The 19786-nt window shown below is 35.0% G+C and overlaps 1 protein-coding gene across 1 annotated transcript; it reads left to right on the top strand.

Annotated features, from left to right (window-relative positions):
• The first annotated feature begins 572 nt into the window (after window positions 1-572).
• Window positions 573-1683, top strand: LOC110866912 (protein FAR1-RELATED SEQUENCE 5-like). The gene is made up of 3 exons (XM_035975033.1): window positions 573-596; window positions 761-1576; window positions 1657-1683. The coding sequence occupies exons 1-3, from the start codon at window positions 573-575 to the stop codon at window positions 1681-1683; spliced, it is 867 nt and encodes a 288-aa protein (XP_035830926.1).
• The last annotated feature ends 18103 nt before the right edge of the window (window positions 1684-19786 follow it).

The following is a 19786-nucleotide window of genomic DNA, read 5'->3' as shown; positions in this document are numbered from 1 at the left end:
AAAATTGTTATCCAAAACCAAAACAAAATTAAGGATAGGGTTGGGGTGATACTATACACCCCCCCCCCCTAATTCTTGATTACACCCCCCCCTATAAAAACATCACATCCATCAATCATTTGGTTTTTGTTTTTAGTCTTTTTTAGTCTTTTTGTTGTTTTTTTTATTTTATTTTATTGTCTTTTTTATATTTTTGTTATTATTATTATTATTATTATTATTTACTATTAGTAATGAATTATTATTATTATTATTATTATTATTATTATTATTATTATTAAAATTGATAAAAAAAACGTGGTGGTTTCAAATTATGACTTCCTTTTACTTTTTTTATATTAAATCCAAACATGGTCAAACATGGTCATTTTTTTTTTACCTTTTTAGTGCTCAAACATGGTCACATTGTCGTTTCTGCTATGTGGTGATATTAAATATTTGAGATTTTACACATTGAACACTTATAGTTGATATTTGGTGATATTAACTGAAGTTGAGAACTTAGTTGAGAACTTACTTCAGAAAGCTCTGCTATGTGGTGATATTAAATAGCATTCAGAAAAGTTAAAGAGATGTCTGGATTTTCAACAGATCAGGTATAGTTTCTAATTCCCATGTTTCAAGTTTCAACTTAGTTATATAATCTAGCTAGGTTAAGGGTCTTGTTTTAGTTTAAATGGGTTTGTTTGGATAATATATATTTTGTAACTACTCAAGCTTGTTCACCTAAATTTTGTAACTAATATTAGTTCACTTTTAGGTGTTCAAGTCTCGTGAAGAATTGATGGAATGGGTTAGAAACACCGGACGTAGTCTTGGTTACGCTATTGTGACTAAAAGATCGAAAGCTAAAAATGGCTACGTGTCTAAAGTTGTACTTATGTGTGATCGTGGTGGTGTGTATAAATCAGATAAAGATTCAAGTAGAGAGACCGGCACTAGAAAGATAAATTGCCCGTTTGAAATGGTAGCGAAATTTTCAAAAAAGAATGGTTCTTGGACGTTAAAAGTAAAACCTGGTGAGCATAATCATCCACCCGGAGAATATATGGAGGGACACCCAATCCTCAAACGATTGACACCTAATGAACACCAATTGGTGGCAGAGTTGACGGGGAAGGGTGTGTTCCCAAAAGATATTTTAGGTGTTATCAAGGAGCGTGATGAAAATAATGTCTCTACAATTAAAAACATATATAACGCACGTGATAAAATTCGAGCAACGGATCATAAAGGGAAATCTTTGATGGAGGTGCTAATGTCTCATTTAAATGATAAAGGGTATACTTTTGAAATTTCTACCAATAGAGTTTCAAACATGTTGGAAGACTTATTCTTTGTTCCTAAAATCTCATACAAGTACTTCCTTGATTTTCCACATGTGTTGCTTATGGATGTCACATACAATACGAACAAGTATAAATTGCCTTTTCTTGAAATTGTTGGTGTAACTTCTACCAACAAGACAATCTCCATAGCTTTTGCAGTTATGCGTAAAGAAACAGAGGAGAAATATCTTTGGGCATTAAACTGTTTAAAATCAACTCTAGATGAGAGGAGCATGCAACAACCACGTGTTATAGTTACGGACAGGGAGTTAGCTCTGATGAATGCATGCGAGAAAGTTTTTCCGAATGCTACCCGATTACTTTGTAGGTGGCACGTTTCTCAAAGTATATTTAGAAACTGCAAATCATTTTTCACCACGGATCATGATTGGAAAATCTTCAATATAATGTGGAATGCACTCGTTGAATCTCAAACGTGGACATCATTCCTCCAAAATTACAAGCAACTTCAGTCAATGTTAATCCATCATCAAGGTATGTATTATTACTATAATTCTGTTAGTATTATTGTTACCATCGTTATCATCATTATTATCTTTGCAGATGTTTTGGATTACTTGAATAGTACTTGGTTAAACAAGTATAAAGAAATGTTTGTGTCCGTATGGACTAACGAATGCTTACATTTCGGAAATCAGACAACTAACAGAGCTGAAAGCCAACATGCCAAGCTAAAAAAATTCTTGAATTCAGCAAATTGTACCTTAGATAAGATTGTTCGTCACATTGATGAAGTAGTGAACTCGCAATATACAATTGTTAAAGATAGCTTCGAAAAAAGTAGACTGTTCTAATGCATAAACACAACCTACCAATGTTGAAGCTATTACATGGCTCTGTTTCTCATGAAGCACTTGATATAATAATAGCAGAGCGTCATTTAAAGCGTTCACATTGTCGTTGTCAAGTTCGTAAGTGTTATGGATTACCATGTGCTTGTGAAATCTCAAAGTATAAGAAAGCAGGTCAGTGTATTAAACTAAGATTCGGTCGATGTGCTTGGTAATATTTAAAAGCTGACAACTTATGTTTTAATGCAGGTCAATCTATTCCTTTAGATTCGGTCGATGAATTTTGGAGGAAACTCGAGTTACCAGTATATTGTGAGGATATTACTTGTGACGTCGAGTTGGAAAGTTTTAAACAAGCCTTCGATAATCGATCCATGCCTGGAAAGAAAAGTTTACTACAAAAGTTAAAAGCATTAACCAATCCAAGTATACCTTTTGTTGAAGAGCCTGATGTTAAAAAAAATACTCGTGGACGACCAACTACAAAATCCAAACAACAAACAATACCAAACCCTTCAAGATATTTATGGAAAAAAACCATTCAAGGACGATCCTGGTGAACCAAGTCCGTTCATGACACAAGATACAGACGGACAAGGTTTTTTTACCAACCTTTTAAACACACCGGGATATGATTTCATGGGGTAGAACCAAGATATTGTCGGACAAAGTTCTTTCGCCAACTCTACAAGTGCGCCAGGCTATGACTTCATGGGGTTGAACCAAGATCAAGCATCACAGGTGATACACAACTATATTCATCTAATTCCAAAAATATTCCATGCGTATGTTACACGCATACATAACGTGTTAGGTGATGGAAATTGTGGGTTTCGGGCGACAGCTTCTGCTCTCGGGTACGGTGAAGATGAATGGTTATTTATCCGGAGATCACTGATGGAAGAGCTACTCGAGTTTAGAAATAAGTACACTAAGGCTTTCTTAGGCTCATTCAAAGATGTGTTCACGTCCTTGGCTTGGTCAGGATCGGGGTTTGCACCTGAAAAACACTGGATGATTATGCCAGAGGCAGGATTCTTGATTGCGAACAAGTTTAATGTGATCGTTCATTTTTTATCTCAAGAAAAAAGAAACAGTTCTACTTGTTTTTCGCTTTGGAGAGGCCCTCACGAGTTCCCAGAAAAAAAAATAATTACAATTGCACACGTGAATGGTAACCATTTTATAATGGTAGAATTGCAAGGAGAGTATCCAATTGCCAGCACAAACAACCTATGAAAATTAATGAGAGAAAATGATGCAGCTGGCTGGGAGAATATATTTGAATCACGTCAAAATATGTATAAGTCTTGGATAGCACAACCTGCTACATTTGGGGGGAGTATAGATTAAACCTCGGTATGTAAATTATTAAATGATAATAATTTTGTAAAAAAATACTTATTTTTATATAGCTTTTGTTACAGCTATAAATATAATTTGATAAATTATAACAATAAAAACTAATAATAAATACTATATCATAAAAACAATAATAATAATAATAATAATAATAATAATAATAATAATAATAATAACTAATTAATAAACAAATACAAACAAATACTAAATAACTAATCCTTAAATAAATGAATAAAAAAAAGACAACAAAAAGACAAAATAGACTAAAAACAAAAACCAAATGATTGATGGATGTGATGTTTTTAATAGGGGGGGGGGGGTGTAATCAGGAATTAGGGGGGGTGGGAATAGAATGAGCCTAGGGTTGGTTTAGTGGCTGCTGTCTTATTTATAAAGTCATAAAAGGGGAGAAGAAATTACATTTTTAGACATCATGTACAAGTCATGTGCCAATTAATTAACCAGAATTGGGGTTTGGTTAGACTTAAGGGTCAAAATGGTTAGTTATAGAGACCATAAGGGCATATCTGTTAAAAATTCTTATTTTAGACTAATATAGTAAAAGTGATATAACCACATGGTCAAAAACATAATTTACTCAAACTTAAATTACAATTAAAGTTTGAGTCCAATCTAACCTATCTTTCGAACTGCTTGAAAATGTCAAAACTTAAATTAACTAAAGTATGTTAGGCCGAAAATGGCATGAACAGCTTTATTAAACAAAAAAGGTCGCTTTAGCCTTTAGGAGTGCGTTGAAGACTAAATGATCTAGTTATACTACTAACGCGAGAGGGTGTTGAGGGTGTCACCTCAGACACCTCACCTCCGGTAGCACAACTCCTTTGCCACCATCCATACCATCAACTTTAAAGGGGGCGCCATAGTTCCAGCGCCACCATGGTAACGAGGAGGAAGAAGGGTTCAGGTGGGGCCCACATGCATTTCAACCAATACAATCTTTTTTTTTTAATTTTGTTTATAAAAGGGCTTTACCCCACACCATGCAAATTAAGGGAAGGCGTTATAAAGCCCCCTGGCTGACGTGGATTCGACATGTCGCTAACGTATCTTGATAAAGCCCCTAAGGGCTCCATTCCACACCCTCCAGCTTAACTAATATCTTTAAACAATTAAATATATACACACACAATGGATTTTCCAACCACACACACACAAATCTACTAATCTACAAAATAAAATAAAGAGTAAACTGCCATTTTGGTCCCTGTGGTTTGGGTACTTTTGCCATTTTAGTTCAAATCTCAAACTTTTTAAATATGGGTCTCTGTGGTTTCGTTTTTGTTGCCATTTTGGTCCAAAACTCAAAAACCCCATTTTTTGACTGTTGCAACCTGCCTATTTTGTCTTTTAGTTCAGGGCCATTTTGGTCATTTTAATTTTATTATAACATATTAATATCTAAAACACATCATCTTCTTCAAAGTTCAGACCCAAACCCTCCCAAACCACAAACCCTCATCACCGGCGTCATCATCTTCATCATCGCTACTACCACCACCACCACCACCACCGACCACCCAACCACGTCAAACAGCCGTTGTCACCACCTTCACCAAAAGCAAAGCAAACCCAAACCCGAGCCACACCATAACCACCTCCACTGTCGTCGTCAACCACCCCCTTACATCATCATCATAATCACCGTCCATCATCATCATCAGTTATCATCAACATCTCGTTGCTATAACCTGCCGGAAACAACGTCGATCTTTACAGTTCTGAAAAGAAAGAAGGATGGAGGAGAGATACAGTCACTTACCGGAGCTTGTCGTTGGTCGTCGGGTCAACCACGCACCATCGTGCCTCCGCCGCTGTGTTGTCGGGCTTCCACCGGAACCATCGTGCACAAGAATCTGACGCAAAACCCCTCATACGGCCATACCCCAGCCGCCGGTTGTCGCATTTCGGGTCGCAGGAGGGGCAGCTTCGCCGTCCGTCCACCACCGCTGTCACCTGCGGTGGTTCCCTCACCTTTTTCGCCTTGAGCCATCACCCAAGCCCCACAATGACCCTTGTCACAGGTCTTGGCATTTGGTTTTGAAGTTGTGTAAAACAGAGGCTTGAATGAGGTTAAAGGTTGAGCCACTTAATTGTAATCGTCGTCGGTTGTGGCCGGCCGTTCAATCGGGCCAAAATAGATAGGTATGGGTGATCGGTGAGATGAGGGATTTGGGATGTGCGGTTGCCGGTGAACAGGATGGTGGTTGAGTGGGTGTGTGCATGACTGAAGAGGCTCGCCGGAGTAGCTCAGGTTGCCGGAGCCGGAGGAGAGACAGGTCTGAGCTGTAGATAGAGTGAGAGAGAATAGAGAGAGACGAGTTTTTTTGGTGATGGTGGTGATGATCTGTGGAGAGAGAGAGAAGGCATTTATAAAGTATAAGGTGGTTGGGGCAGGCAAAATGACCATAATGCCCTTCAGAAAAGGACAAAATAGCTGGTTTTTTTTTAAATCTGACCTGATTTGAGTTTTGGACCAAAATGGCAACAAAAACGAAACCATAGGGACCCAGATTTAAAAAGTTTAAGATTTGGACTATAATGACAAAAGTGCCCAAACCACAGAGACCAAAATGGCAGTTTACTCTAAAAAATGTGCATGATATTCTCCTTATAATCCATGAAAAACTTGCTGTTCTAGCCAGTTCAACCACTTGTATGGTTTGACGGTTCAACCTGTATGTAGGGGTGTGAATTTCTGACACGACCCGAAAACCTGACACGAACCTAACACAAAATTTGCGGGTTTAGGTTTAGTCTAAACGGGTTCGGGTCAACCTGGTCGGGTTGACGGGTTGACCCGTTTAACACATTTATACTATATTATATTTTTACAATATATTATATGTTATAAATTAAATGGGGTCTGTATTTTATGCCATGATTATAACTTAAAAAGAGAAATTAATATATATTTTATAATTTAAATATGATATTATTATATACATTTGTGTTTTTAAGTAAATTGTAATTTTAATATATAAATTTTAGAAAAAAAATTAAAAAATTCGGGTTAAACGGGTCGTATTCGGGTCAACCCGTGAAACTTCGGGTCGTGTTCGAGTTCATATGTATGATACGATTTTCGGGTTCGGGTCGGGTTCGGGTTCGTGTAAAATTTTCGGGTTCGGGTCGGGTTGAACCCGCCAACCCGCAAACACGACCCGTTTAGCATCCCTACCTGTATGGCGGCGGTGATCGGAGGTGGTAGTGGCGACGATGGTTGTAACGACTCACCTAAAAATATCCTAAAAATACTCCGTAAGTGAAAACCCGGACCCCTGAAACCCTAATGTACATGAAAAACCAAGAAAACAAGAAATTTGGGTTTCAGGCGGGCCGCGTAAACCATAAGAGGAGTTTACGCGGGCCGTGTCAACTTAAAATCATTCCGGATAAGTATGAGGGCTTCACACGGGCCGCGTAGGTATTCCTCCAAGTTCACGTGGGCCGCGACAGCAAGGCAGATCTCCGGATAAGCTAAAGGGACACGCGTCGCGACTACCGGTGACTCAGCATACTTCGATCTGATCCACACACCCATGCGGGCCGCGTAAGTGTTCCTTTGATTTTACACGGGCCGCGAGGCACCCTGTTTCCAGCCTATAAATAGCAGTCGATAGTTTCAATTAAAATTCGTTCAATTCTTTTCTTTCCTTCAGCTTTATTATAATAGTAGCTCGGGATTATACCTTATAAATCCCGAAAACTCTACCCGTTATTAGGATAATAACTCTAATCACTGGTACGATACCTTATCCGATCGATTGAAACTATCCGATGGATGTTTAAGTGCTGCTCAAACTCGGGTTATACTTTGTCATTCGTCGTGAATTCGATGGATGTTTAAGTATCGCACTTTGTCATTCGTTGTGAGGGTTTCTATCTCGTGATTATCGTTAAAGTTGAATTGAGTTAATACACTAATACGAGTTCCATTGTGTCTAGAAATTAGAACTCGTAATCAGGGAACTGCTAGAATACTTAATAGTTAAGTAAACTTAATAGTTAAATAAACTTAGCAGTTAAGTTAACTGAGTAGATTAATTAATCTATTAATTAAGTTAAGTATGATTAATTAATTAGTTAAGTGAGATTAATTAAGCTAAACTAGATTAATTAAGCTAAGTACGATTAATTAAGATTAAGCAAGATTAATTAAGCCAAGTAAGATCAATTAATCAACTAAGTAAGATTTATTAAACACCTATATATATATATATATATATATATATATATATATATATATATATATATATATATATATATATATAAAATAGATAATATCAAAGAAAGGTGCTAGGAAGGTGTAAGAGGATAAATATATGTGAATAGGAAGCTTCCTAGAAGATGTATAAGTAACTTCCTAGAAAAGCTATAGGAAACTTCCTAGAAGTTACATACTTCTTACCTATAAATAGAAAGCTTAGGAATTCATTTCCTTTGTTCATTTCTTCTATTCTTCTCTCTATACGTTGGTGTTCTAACCAATAAACACCAAAGCGATGTTCTGTCCGATCGATTCAGGAACCATATAACGAATGCCAAAGTGTTGTGCTTTGTGAATTTCGTTAAACGGAATCCAAAGTACTATACTTTATGAGTTCATTACATGGATACCAAAGTACTGTCTGAATAAGACTATACTTTGTGAAATTCGTTAAGGTTCGAATCTCGTGATCATCGTTAGGTTTGATATGGTTTTACACAAATACGTATTCCATTCTGTTAAACTATATGTTTAACTACCAGAACACTCCCAACTACACACTTACAATCAAACAAGCTGTTAAATCATCAAAAGATTCAGAACAATAAAGTATACGCTTAATTATCAGAAGAAGTAGAATCAAGAAGCTTGTTAAATCAATACTGCATGTTTATACTGTGAGTCATTCTCTTTTTATCAATTGTTTTACAATACTCCAAGTTATTTTTAAAGTTATAATTACAGGGATTAAGTCTTTGTAATCACCAAATTACAGCCGGTATGTGGGGTTTTGTATACATTACATGATAATCTTCACCATTGGGGCAGCCAAGGGGTGATATGACCATAGTCACAGACACCATTGGACAACAGGAGGGCCAATGGGTCGAGTGACAAATACTGTGGGTAGTTCGTTGATACCAGAAACATTGTAATTGCTCTTAATACTGTAAATTATAACAAAGTTATAATTGCAGTGATTGAGTATTTGCCAATCTTAAAGAAGCAAATGTAAAAACTCTCAATGCTGTGAATTATAACAAATATGTTTTTGTATAAAACCTGAATGAACTCACTCAGTATTTCCCTGCTGACAAAGCCTTTTTAAAATGCGTTTCAGGTAATTACAATAGATTGGAGTAAGGATTGGATCCGGCACTGAAGGACTTCAAGAAGTGGCTTATTTTATTAATTAAGTCAAATTAAGAAATATCATTTTTATTTAAGCTACCTTTGTAAACATGGAATTTATTCCATCTATTTAAATAAAATCCGGTGTTTCTAAACTCTGAGATTTTTCCTAACTCACGGTCCTGATGAAATTTCCGCTGCAATATTTTCAAAATAATCACCGGTACCACTGGGCTGCTCACGGCTCCCGATTCCGTCCAGGGTGGGTTGGGGGTCGTGACAGGAGGTGGTATCAGAGCCACTGCTTTAAGCCTATAAGTGTTGTGATAATAATACTTAAGCTTAAATAAAAGAGTTAGGAGATTGCTATTAACTGTTAACACATCTGATAGCAATTAGACTTGAACATAAGAAAAGATGCATTAGTATAAGCTAAGCCACTTATTTAAGGAATTAGGTGTTGTAATAATTCCTAAATTTAAACGAAGAGTTAGGAACTTAATATTATCTGATAGCACTCAGGATGATATTTAGACCTGAACTTAAGAATTTTGCCTTAATATAAGCTTCAAGATAAATTACTTATATAAGTATAATGTAATGAATATTGATGGTAATTAGAACATTGCAAGGTACGATAAATAAGCAATAAATTGCTATTAATCCTTGCTTATTGATATTACTTGGTTTAGAATAAAGATAAGTATGGTAATACAAATTTCCTTGATTCTGGATAAAAGCCCTAATAAAAGAGGCACTTTTAAAATCTTGAAAAGATACTATTTATGGGAAATAGAAAAGTTTCTCCGGCAAGATTTCCCTAAATAATATCATGACCTTATATCTGACTTGTTTTTGGAAATATGAATTTGTTAAATACATTGACCATATAGATGGTATGTATATTACAGCATGTGAAATATATGATTATATAGATATGTATATCTATAAGGAATTCCAAAAGTCAGTTAGGAATAAATCATAAGTATATGTGTCTAGATTTCTTTATCAGGAATCTCTTTTTCGATATCAAACATTATTTCGTTTGATCATCTACCTCGTAACTCGTGCAATGAGAACCAATTAAGTTGGGATACCATCAAAAAATATAAGAATTTCCAATACGTTATCATATACCATAAATTATTAACGCAAGTAAGAAGCATATAAAAGTTGTGCTAGTACACAAGAAAATACATGAAGCTTAAATTATACGTCCACAGATATCAAAATATATCACACACAATTTCCAAGGCTAGACCTTTGGAAAATGTAAATTGGGCACGATGACACCAATGCTAAATTCCGTCAATAGAAGAACTACTAATCAAAAAGAAGCACTTTGCCACATGATCTTACAAAACGATCTAAAACTCGCTGAGGTACGTTGGAACAATATTTCACAACCATCGGTGCACAGTCTAATCAGAGTCATAATTATTAGCACTACAAAAGAAGTCATATACCTTTGCAAATCCCCTATTTCATTTTATTTCATTCGACATTTCTTGGTAATGTCACTTAACAACGATTATCACCCGAAATTGCAGATAAAGTTCTTATATTTCTTTTGTTAAAATTCTGACCTCTGTGAATAGACTTTGGCCTTGCTACTTCCCCTAATGGTCATCATACCATAAGGATTTCTTTCATGGTAGCGAATATTGATCTGTTTCATTTCTTGGTAAATCCACACGTTACACATGCACTGTTCATTTCGCATATGGTTCGTTTAAATTATGAAGACCACTGGAGGGCATCATTCCAATTTATTGTTTTATCAAAAGTTCAAAAATCATTTTGCTATACTTGATCTTTGCATTACAAACCGCATCTTTGCAAAACAATAATTCTTTGATATTGAATCAATGAAATTCCTGAAAAACTCGATTTTCTTTTGAAGGATATACATGGTTTCTGTTATAATCATGTCCGAACTTCTTTATTAAAACTCGTTTTATTCAAACCCAGTTAACTTGCTCGCAATACATATTCAATTCAAGGTCCCATATGATATTTTTTTAAGCCATCATATTCAAATTCAAAATAATCTCAACAAGTACTTCGATTCTCTTGAACTATAACATGCTTTCTTGGCCTTCGACTTCACTACATTATTTTCTTTAATTACAATCACCTTGTGGTGACGTTTTCACAAAATCTGAAGCTTGCGCTAATCTCGGATTTAATTATTTATTTATTTATATTGAATCCGCTTTGTTGATTTATTCTATACAAACAATCTTAACACAATCATGTGCTAAGATAATGATATACAAAATTTATTTCATATTTCAGTATATCTCTTAATAGTTCTTACAACATCAATTGAGCCTTTCGTGATATTTATTGCTTTATCATCATTGATCGAAAAACATTATAAATATAAATTTTATTGATTATATATGGAAACTTACATAAGTAATTACCTTATTTACAATATAGTATTCCTATACTTAAAATTCTTGTTAAACCATTAAGGTAAAGAATTTATATTTTTACGTATAAAATTATGTTTGAGGTATACTCTCATTTAAAATTAGTTATTTATTATTGGTAATTAATATTAGTTTTATTATTAGTAATAATATATTAAGAGTAATAGTGTTAGTATTATTTTAAAATACTAGGGTTATTGTCAGGGTCAGGTATTGAATAGCCTAGCCTTAGTTAGGCATGGACTGATCAACCATGCTTAAACAAGGCAGCACTAACCAATATCCAACCCTGTTAATAATGACTAGTTAATGTATATAAAAATATATATACTTTGTACTGTAAAGAAAAGACATATTTTCTTAAAAGAATACAAGAATTAGAAGGACGAATAAAATTATCTAAATAACTATCTAAGTAGTCATGGACAAGACATTTTATAAATAATTGTTCATCTTGATTAATATTTCACAGCTATTAAATACTTATAGAAATATTATTTTATAATATATGTATTTTAATATATTAAAATATCAAAAGTTATTTACTCAAGCCAATATTTAAGTATGGTTAATATTAAAATAAATTACTTTACTTTTATGATTTAAAATATCTTATTGTAAAATCTTATAGTTAAACATACTTGATTTTAAAAATGATAATCGTGAGTTCTAGGATATTTGAATAAACATATTTATAAAACATATATCATTATTTTGTCAAAATTATCTCGGGTTTTGATATTTTAAAAACTATCCATATTAATTTATTATTTTACTTTATGATAACATAAAAGGAAAAGGTATTTTAAAATATCACCTATCTTTAATCGTACATTAAATCATCTTAAACGCAATTATGTATTGAGACAATAATACACTAACTCTATTATCTTTTCGTGTATCCTTGCAATTCACTCATCTCAGTACATCAATTTTCTCATATCATGATTCAATATTTGACAAATCCTTTTCATGCTTTTATTTCATCTGAACCTGTTAATTATAAATCTTCCTCAGCTACCAATCAAAGTAAGCCTTCTTTTGACAAAGAATTTTATTGATTCTAAAAGTTCTTCACATTCATTTTAAATATCTATTGATCATATATCTTTTGGCTTGAACCTAATCACCTTGGGAAACTATATCATTTCATCTTATTCGTTTGAACATCTCATCTTTTGAAATATCCAGATTCGCTTCCTTGAAACTCTCAGTTAATTTCGAAAAATGATGAATTTATTCAGTCACCATAATTATTAAAATTCTTTCAATCATTACAACATCTTGTAAGTGTCAGTATAAGTTTGTAGCATGTGCTAATAATAAACCCTATTCATACGTCATTTGTTTAATTCGTCATTTTAATAGTCCTGATACAGTTGTATATTCAGACCAGGATACACTAAATTCTATTGTATTATCCAGTGTATCCTTACCATTTAAGTAAACGATATTGATTTTCAAATCATTTTTCATACTTCCATTCACAAAATAGAGATTTATCAAATCAGAATCTCCCTCAATTGATCAAAATAAGTTCTTTTCTGACATTAAATCCTATTGTTTCTACAAGTCCTTTTATTTCAAATTTCATGCCTATCAAATATCTTTTGATTCATGAAACTTAGTCAAACCTGTTAAAGGTATTATTTCATCTCATTTGGTTAACATCAATTCCTGAAACTAAAACTTTAAAACCATTGAATTCCAAATATCCTATGATATTAATCTTTTGATTCCATCCCAGACACCATGATATACTGTTTTTATTAAAAGAAGTAACATAACTTCAAGAAAATATCATAGTCCAAATCTCGAGGACGAGATTTAAAACAAGGTGGGGAGGATGTAACGACTCACCTAAAAATATCCTAAAAAATACTCCGTAAGTGAAAACCCGGACCCTTGAAACCCTAATGTAATTGAAAAACCAAGAAAACAAGAAATTTGGGTTTCAGGCGGGCCGCGTAAACCATAAGAGGAGGTTACGCGGGCCGTGTCAACTTAAAATCATTCCGGATAAGTATGAGGGCTTCACACGGGCCGCGCAGGTATTCCTCCAAGTTCACGCGGGCCGCGACAGCAAGGCAGATCTCCGGATAAGCTTAAGGGACACGCGTCGCGACTACCGGTGACTCAGCATACTTCGATCTGATCCACACACCCACGCGGGCCGCGTAAGTGTTCCTTTGATTTTACGCGGGCCGCGAGGCACCCTGTTTCCAGCCTATAAATAGCAGTCGATAGTTTCAATTAAAATTCGTTCAATTCTTTTCTTTCCTTCAGCTTTATTATAATAGTAGCTCGGGATTATACCTTATAAATCCCGAAAACTCTACCCGTTATTAGGATAATAACTCTAATCACTGGTACGATACCTTATCCGATCGATTGAAACTATCCGATGGATGTTTAAGTGCTGCTCAAACTCGGGTTATACTTTGTCATTCGTCATGAATTCGATGGATGTTTAAGTATCGCACTTTGTGATTCGTTGTGAGGGTTTCTATCTCGTGATTATCGTTAAAGTTGAATTGAGTTAATACACTAATACGAGTTCCATTGTGTCTAGAAATTAGAACTCGTAATCAGGGAACTGCTAGAATACTTAATAGTTAAGTAAACTTAATAGTTAAATAAACTTAGCAGTTAAGTTAACTGAGTAGATTAATTAATCTATTAATTAAGTTAAGTATGATTAATTAATTAGTTAAGTGAGATTAATTAAGCTAAACTAGATTAATTAAGCTAAGTACGATTAATTAAGATTAAGCAAGATTAATTAAGCCAAGTAAGATCAATTAATCAACTAAGTAAGATTTATTAAACACCTAAATATATATATATATATATATATATATATATATATATATATATATATATATATATAATAGATAATATCAAAGGAAGGTGCTAGAAAGGTGTAAGAGGATAAATATATGTGAATAGGAAGCTTCCTAGAAGATGTATAAGTAACTTCCTAGAAAAGCTATAGGAAACTTCCTAGAAGTTACATACTTCTTACCTATAAATAGAAAGCTTAGGAATTCATTTCCTTTGTTCATTTCTTCTATTCTTCTCTCTATACGTTGGTGTTCTAACCAATAAACACCAAAGCGATGTTCTGTCCGATCGATTCAGGAACCATATAACGAATGCCAAAGTGTTGTGCTTTGTGAATTTCGTTAAATGGAATCCAAAGTACTATACTTTATGAGTTCATTACATGGATACCAAAGTACTGTCTGAATAAGACTATACTTTGTGAAATTCCTTAAGGTTCGAATCTCGTGATCATCGTTAGGTTTGATATGGTTTTACACAAATACGTATTCCATTCTGTTAAACTATATGTTTAACTACCAGAACACTCCCAACTACACACTTACAATCAAACAAGCTGTTAAATCATCAGAAGATTCAGAACAATAAAGTATACGCTTAATTATCAGAAGAAGTAGAATCAAGAAGCTTGTTAAATCAATACTGCATGTTTATACTGTGAGTCATTCTCTTTTTATCAATTGTTTTACAAAACTCCAAGTTATTTTTAAAGTTATAATTACAGGGATTAAGTCTTTGTAATCACCAAATTACAGCCGGTATGTGAGGTATTGTATACATTACTTGATAATCTTCACCATTGGGGCAGCCAAGGGGTGATATGACCATAGTCACAGACACCATTGGACAACAGGAGGGCCAATGGGTCGAGTGACAAATACTGTGGGTAGTTGGTTGATATCAGAAACATTGTAATCGCTCTTAATACTGTAAATTATAACAAAGTTATAATTGCAGTGATTGAGTCTTTGCCTGTCGCGGCCCCCGACCCACCCTGGACGGAGTCGGGGCCCGCGAGGCAGATTTCAGTGGTACCCGTGGTATTTAATTTATGCGACAGCGGAAGTCTTTTTACAACAGGATCTTTTCACCGGAAAATATGCTCGTTTTAATATATTACACAAAGTTCTTAAGGGATAAGAGTAGGGTTCCTACGGAAAGTGTGTTTTTCCTAGAAAGTCTAGGAAGCGATCTTGTCCATCCGATTGGTGTGTTTAAGGGTTGAGATCAAATCAATGGCAATCTTGTAATAATTTACTATATTTAATAGATTGTTTTAAATGAGGAGGGGCAATTTCGTCCTTATGTGTGTTTTAAATCAATAAAAAATAACCATCAGAGATATCACATCTCCTTAATACACGCCATTTTCCCTCTTTCTCTTTCTCTCTCTAAAATCATACCAAAAATACAACGAAAACCCTCTAAAATCATACCAAAAATACCTAAAATCATGGATCAAGATAAGAGATTTACCAACTTCTATATATGTAAGATCTTCCCAACATTGTGTTCTGTGTTTTAGTAGGCGATTAGGGTTCAATCGTGTTCTACATTGAAATAATTGATGTTTGAAGGGAAGAGATTCAAAGAACAGAGGGATTTGAACAAGATGGATGGAAGCAGAGATGAAGTCGCCGGAAGAAAAGTTGAAGTTGCTGGAAGCACAGTTTAAGTCGCAAGAACCCTAGGTGTGTGTTTAAAATAAAAAATGTTTGTAGGTATTCCGTTTGTTGTGGATGACTCTGCTTGCTGGGGCGCAATCTGCTGATGTAAAACACATTTGTATGAATCTGCTTGCTGTTAAAACACAGCTGTATGAATCTGAATTGCTGTTAAAACACAGCTGTATGAATCTGAATGATAAAACACATTTGTATGAATCTGCTTGCTGTTAAAACACAGCTGTATGAATCTGAATTGCTGTTGAAACACAGTTGTATGAATCTGAATGATAAAACACATTTGTATGAATCTGCTTGCTGTTAAAACACAGCTGTATGAATCTGAATGATAAAACACATCTGTATGAATCTGCTTGCTGTTAAAACACAGCTGTATGAATCTGAATTGCTGTTAAAACACAGTTGTATGAATCTGAATGATAAAACACATTTGTATGAATCTGCTTGCTGTTATAACACACCTGTATGAATCTGAATGCTAAAACACAACTGTATGAATCTGCTTGCTGTTAAAACACAACTGTATGAATCTGAATGCTAAAACACAACTGTATGCATCTTCTTGCTGTTAAAACACAACTGTTTGAATCTGAATGCTAAAACACAACTGTATGAATCTGCTTGCAGTTAAAACACAGTTGTATGAATCTGAATGTTAAAACACAGTACCAAGAACATGCTGATAGATTCCAGCAAGAAAACGAAGGAAAGATTGATATTAAGTGAGATAAAAAATCGAAAACAAAAAATTCCGAAATTTATGGATAGTTAGTTATTGAAGATAATTTCCTAAAATAAAAATAGATTGTGAAAGTACATAAATGCCCTTTTAGATAAAATCCTTCAATGCCACATGTCGCGTTCTTATTGCTTCCTAGACTTTCTAGGAAAAACACACTTTCCACCCAACTCCCATAGTCACAGACACCATTGGACAACAGGAGGGCCAATGGGTCGAGTGACAAATACTGTGGGTAGTTGGTTGATATCAGAAACATTGTAATCGCTCTTAATACTGTAAATTATAACAAAGTTATAATTGCAGTGATTGAGTCTTTGCCTGTCGCGGCCCCCGACCCACCCTGGACGGAGTCGGGGCCCGCGAGGCAGATTTCAGTGGTACCCGTGGTATTTAATTTATGCGACAGCGGAAGTCTTTTTACAACAGGATCTTTTCACCGGAAAATATGCTCGTTTTAATATATTACACAAAGTTCTTAAGGGATAAATCCCATAATTTACAATAAGTTGATTTCACACAGAAATCTTTATTTTTCAGAACATGTTTTATTTATTTATTTACGCTGAGCCACTTCTCTGAGCTTGATAGTGCTTTACTGCACTTTTCCTGGATCACGTAGATCACCTGAAACATGTTTGAAAAAGGTTTTGTCAGCGGGGAAATACTGAGTGAATCATTCCATTTTCTAAAACGACCCGTTAGTTATAAATTTACAGTATTAAGAGCGATTACAATGTTTCTATCAACCAATTATCAAGAATGGGTATTTGTCACTCGACCGGATCTGTGACTGTCGTCATATCACTATTGGTCCCGTTGCCCTAATAGTGACGGTTTACTCACACAGAGTAATAATCACTCACATAGAGTAATATTCACTCACATAGAGTGATAATAATAGTAATGTGCACAATACCCCACATACCAGCTGTAATTTGGTGATTACAAAGACTTAATCCCTGTAATTATAACCTTGAAAATAATTTGAGGTATTGTAATACTTACTCACAAACTGTGAGAAAACAGTTTAAAAAGAAGAATGACTCACATTGCAGATTAACGAGCAATAGATATAAGCCTACTGATTAGCCTTGATTTCACCTAGTTTAACACAATGCACACACAGGCAGGTTAGTAACTAATACAGCAGTTACGACAATTCACGAGATTAAACCTTCACAACGATTAATCGGTGCGATACTCGATAATTCAATCGGATTCACAACGAATAACAGAGCATAGTCCGAATTCGAACAGCACTCTAATATTCAAGTCGAAATCACGACGAATAATCAAAGTACAAGCTCAATTGAGCAGCACCTGGACTATCGTTGGATAGTTATAATCGATCGGACGTTGAATCGTAATAGCGATCGAGTTATTACCCTGATTGCGGCAGCACTTCGTGATCGATGTGTGTTTTGTGTGAATGATATTCGTTATAACTCAGAGCTCAATTAGAATTTGAACGTCGAATTAAAGCACAGAACTAAGTCCCACTGCCCTCTATATATAGCTGGAATTTGTCATCCCTCGCGCCACGCGAGGAAGACCTGTGTACCCGTCGCGTGGCGCGACGGGTCTATTTACTAGACTAGGTTGTTTCGTGTTCAATTAGCCTTGGTGAGTCAGTATGTCCAACGATTTTTACTTCTACAGCAAGTATTTTAAGATAAATATCACTAGGGTTTAACCCCCCTGAGTTTTAGGGGCCCTGATCCTGATTCCGATTGTTACGAAAATTTTAGGGTTTATACGGAATCACTTGGGTTTCTCAATTAGGGTTTCCTTATTACCTAATTATCATCCTAATTATGGATTTTAGTGGCAGTTGTTACATCCTCCCCACCTTAAGAAAAATCTCGTCCTCGAGATTTATTGGAATAAATGAGGATATTTGCGCTTCATTTCTGATTCTAGCTCCCAAGTGTATTCTGGTCCTCTCTTTGAATTCCATTTAACCTTGACCAACACCAGTCGTTTATGTTTGAGAAATTTGACTTTTCTATCTTCGATCTGTATTGGTTTCTCTATAAACTTTAACTTTTCGTTCACCTCTACATCTTGAAGAGGTACTACCAGGGACTCATCTGATAGACATTTCTTGAGATTGGATACATGAAATACATCATGTACTCCAACTAATTCTTCTGGTAGCTGTAAACGATAAGCAACTGGTCCGATTCGTTGAATCACTGGGAATGGTCCAACATACCTTGGACTTAGCTTTCCTTTCTTACCGAAGCGTACTACTCCTTTCCAAGGAGAAACTTTTAAAAGTACTTTATCTCCTACTTGGAATTCGAGCGGCTTGCGACGATTGTCTGCATAGCTTTTCTGACGATCTCTGGCTGTTTTTAATCTTTCCTTGATCTGTGTTATCTTGTCAGTAGTTTCTTGTACAATCTCAGGACCTGATAATTGACTTTCTCCGATTTCTGCCCAACATACTGGAGTTCTGCACTTGCGTCCATACAATGCTTCGAATGGTGCAGCTTCGATGCTTGAATGATAACTATTGTTATAGGAGAATTCAATTAATGGCAAATGGCTATCCCAATTACCACCAAAGTCAATTATACATGCTCGGAGCATGTCTTCTAGCGTTTGTATTGTCCTTTCACTCTGTCCGTCTGTTTGTGGATGATAAGCAGTACTTAGATTTAGTCGAGTTCCCATTGCTTTCTGAAAACTTTTCCAGAAATGAGATGTAAAACGACTATCTCTATCCGATACAATGGAGAGCGGGACTCCATGTAGGGATACTACCTCGTCCACGTAGAGTTGTGCTAACCTTTCCATGCTAAAGGTTTCTTTCATTGGTAGGAAATGAGCTGACTTGGTTAATCGGTCTACGATTACCCAAATCGCATCATTACCTCTTTTGGTTTTGGGTAACTTTGTAACAAAATCCATTGTTATGAGTTCCCATTTCCATACAGGCATTTCTAATTGTTGAAGTAACCCTGAAGGTTTCTGGTGTTCTGCCTTAACTTGTGAACAAGTTAAACACTTGGATACGTATTCAGCTATATCCTTTTTCATTCCTATCCATCAAAAATTATTTCTTAAATCTTGGTACATCTTATTGTTTCCTGGGTGCATGGTATACCTAGATTTATGAGCTTCTTCTAAAATCTTATTTCTTAACTCTCCTTGCTTAGGTACCCAAATTCGTTTCTTATGGAATTTCCAAATTCCATCATTTCCTTG

This window comes from Helianthus annuus, chromosome 7, assembly GCF_002127325.2.
Source record: "Helianthus annuus cultivar XRQ/B chromosome 7, HanXRQr2.0-SUNRISE, whole genome shotgun sequence".
Lineage (NCBI taxonomy): Eukaryota > Viridiplantae > Streptophyta > Magnoliopsida > Asterales > Asteraceae > Helianthus > Helianthus annuus.
The sequence above is the reverse complement of the archived record's forward strand: the minus strand, read 5'-3'. Positions and strand labels throughout refer to the sequence as shown.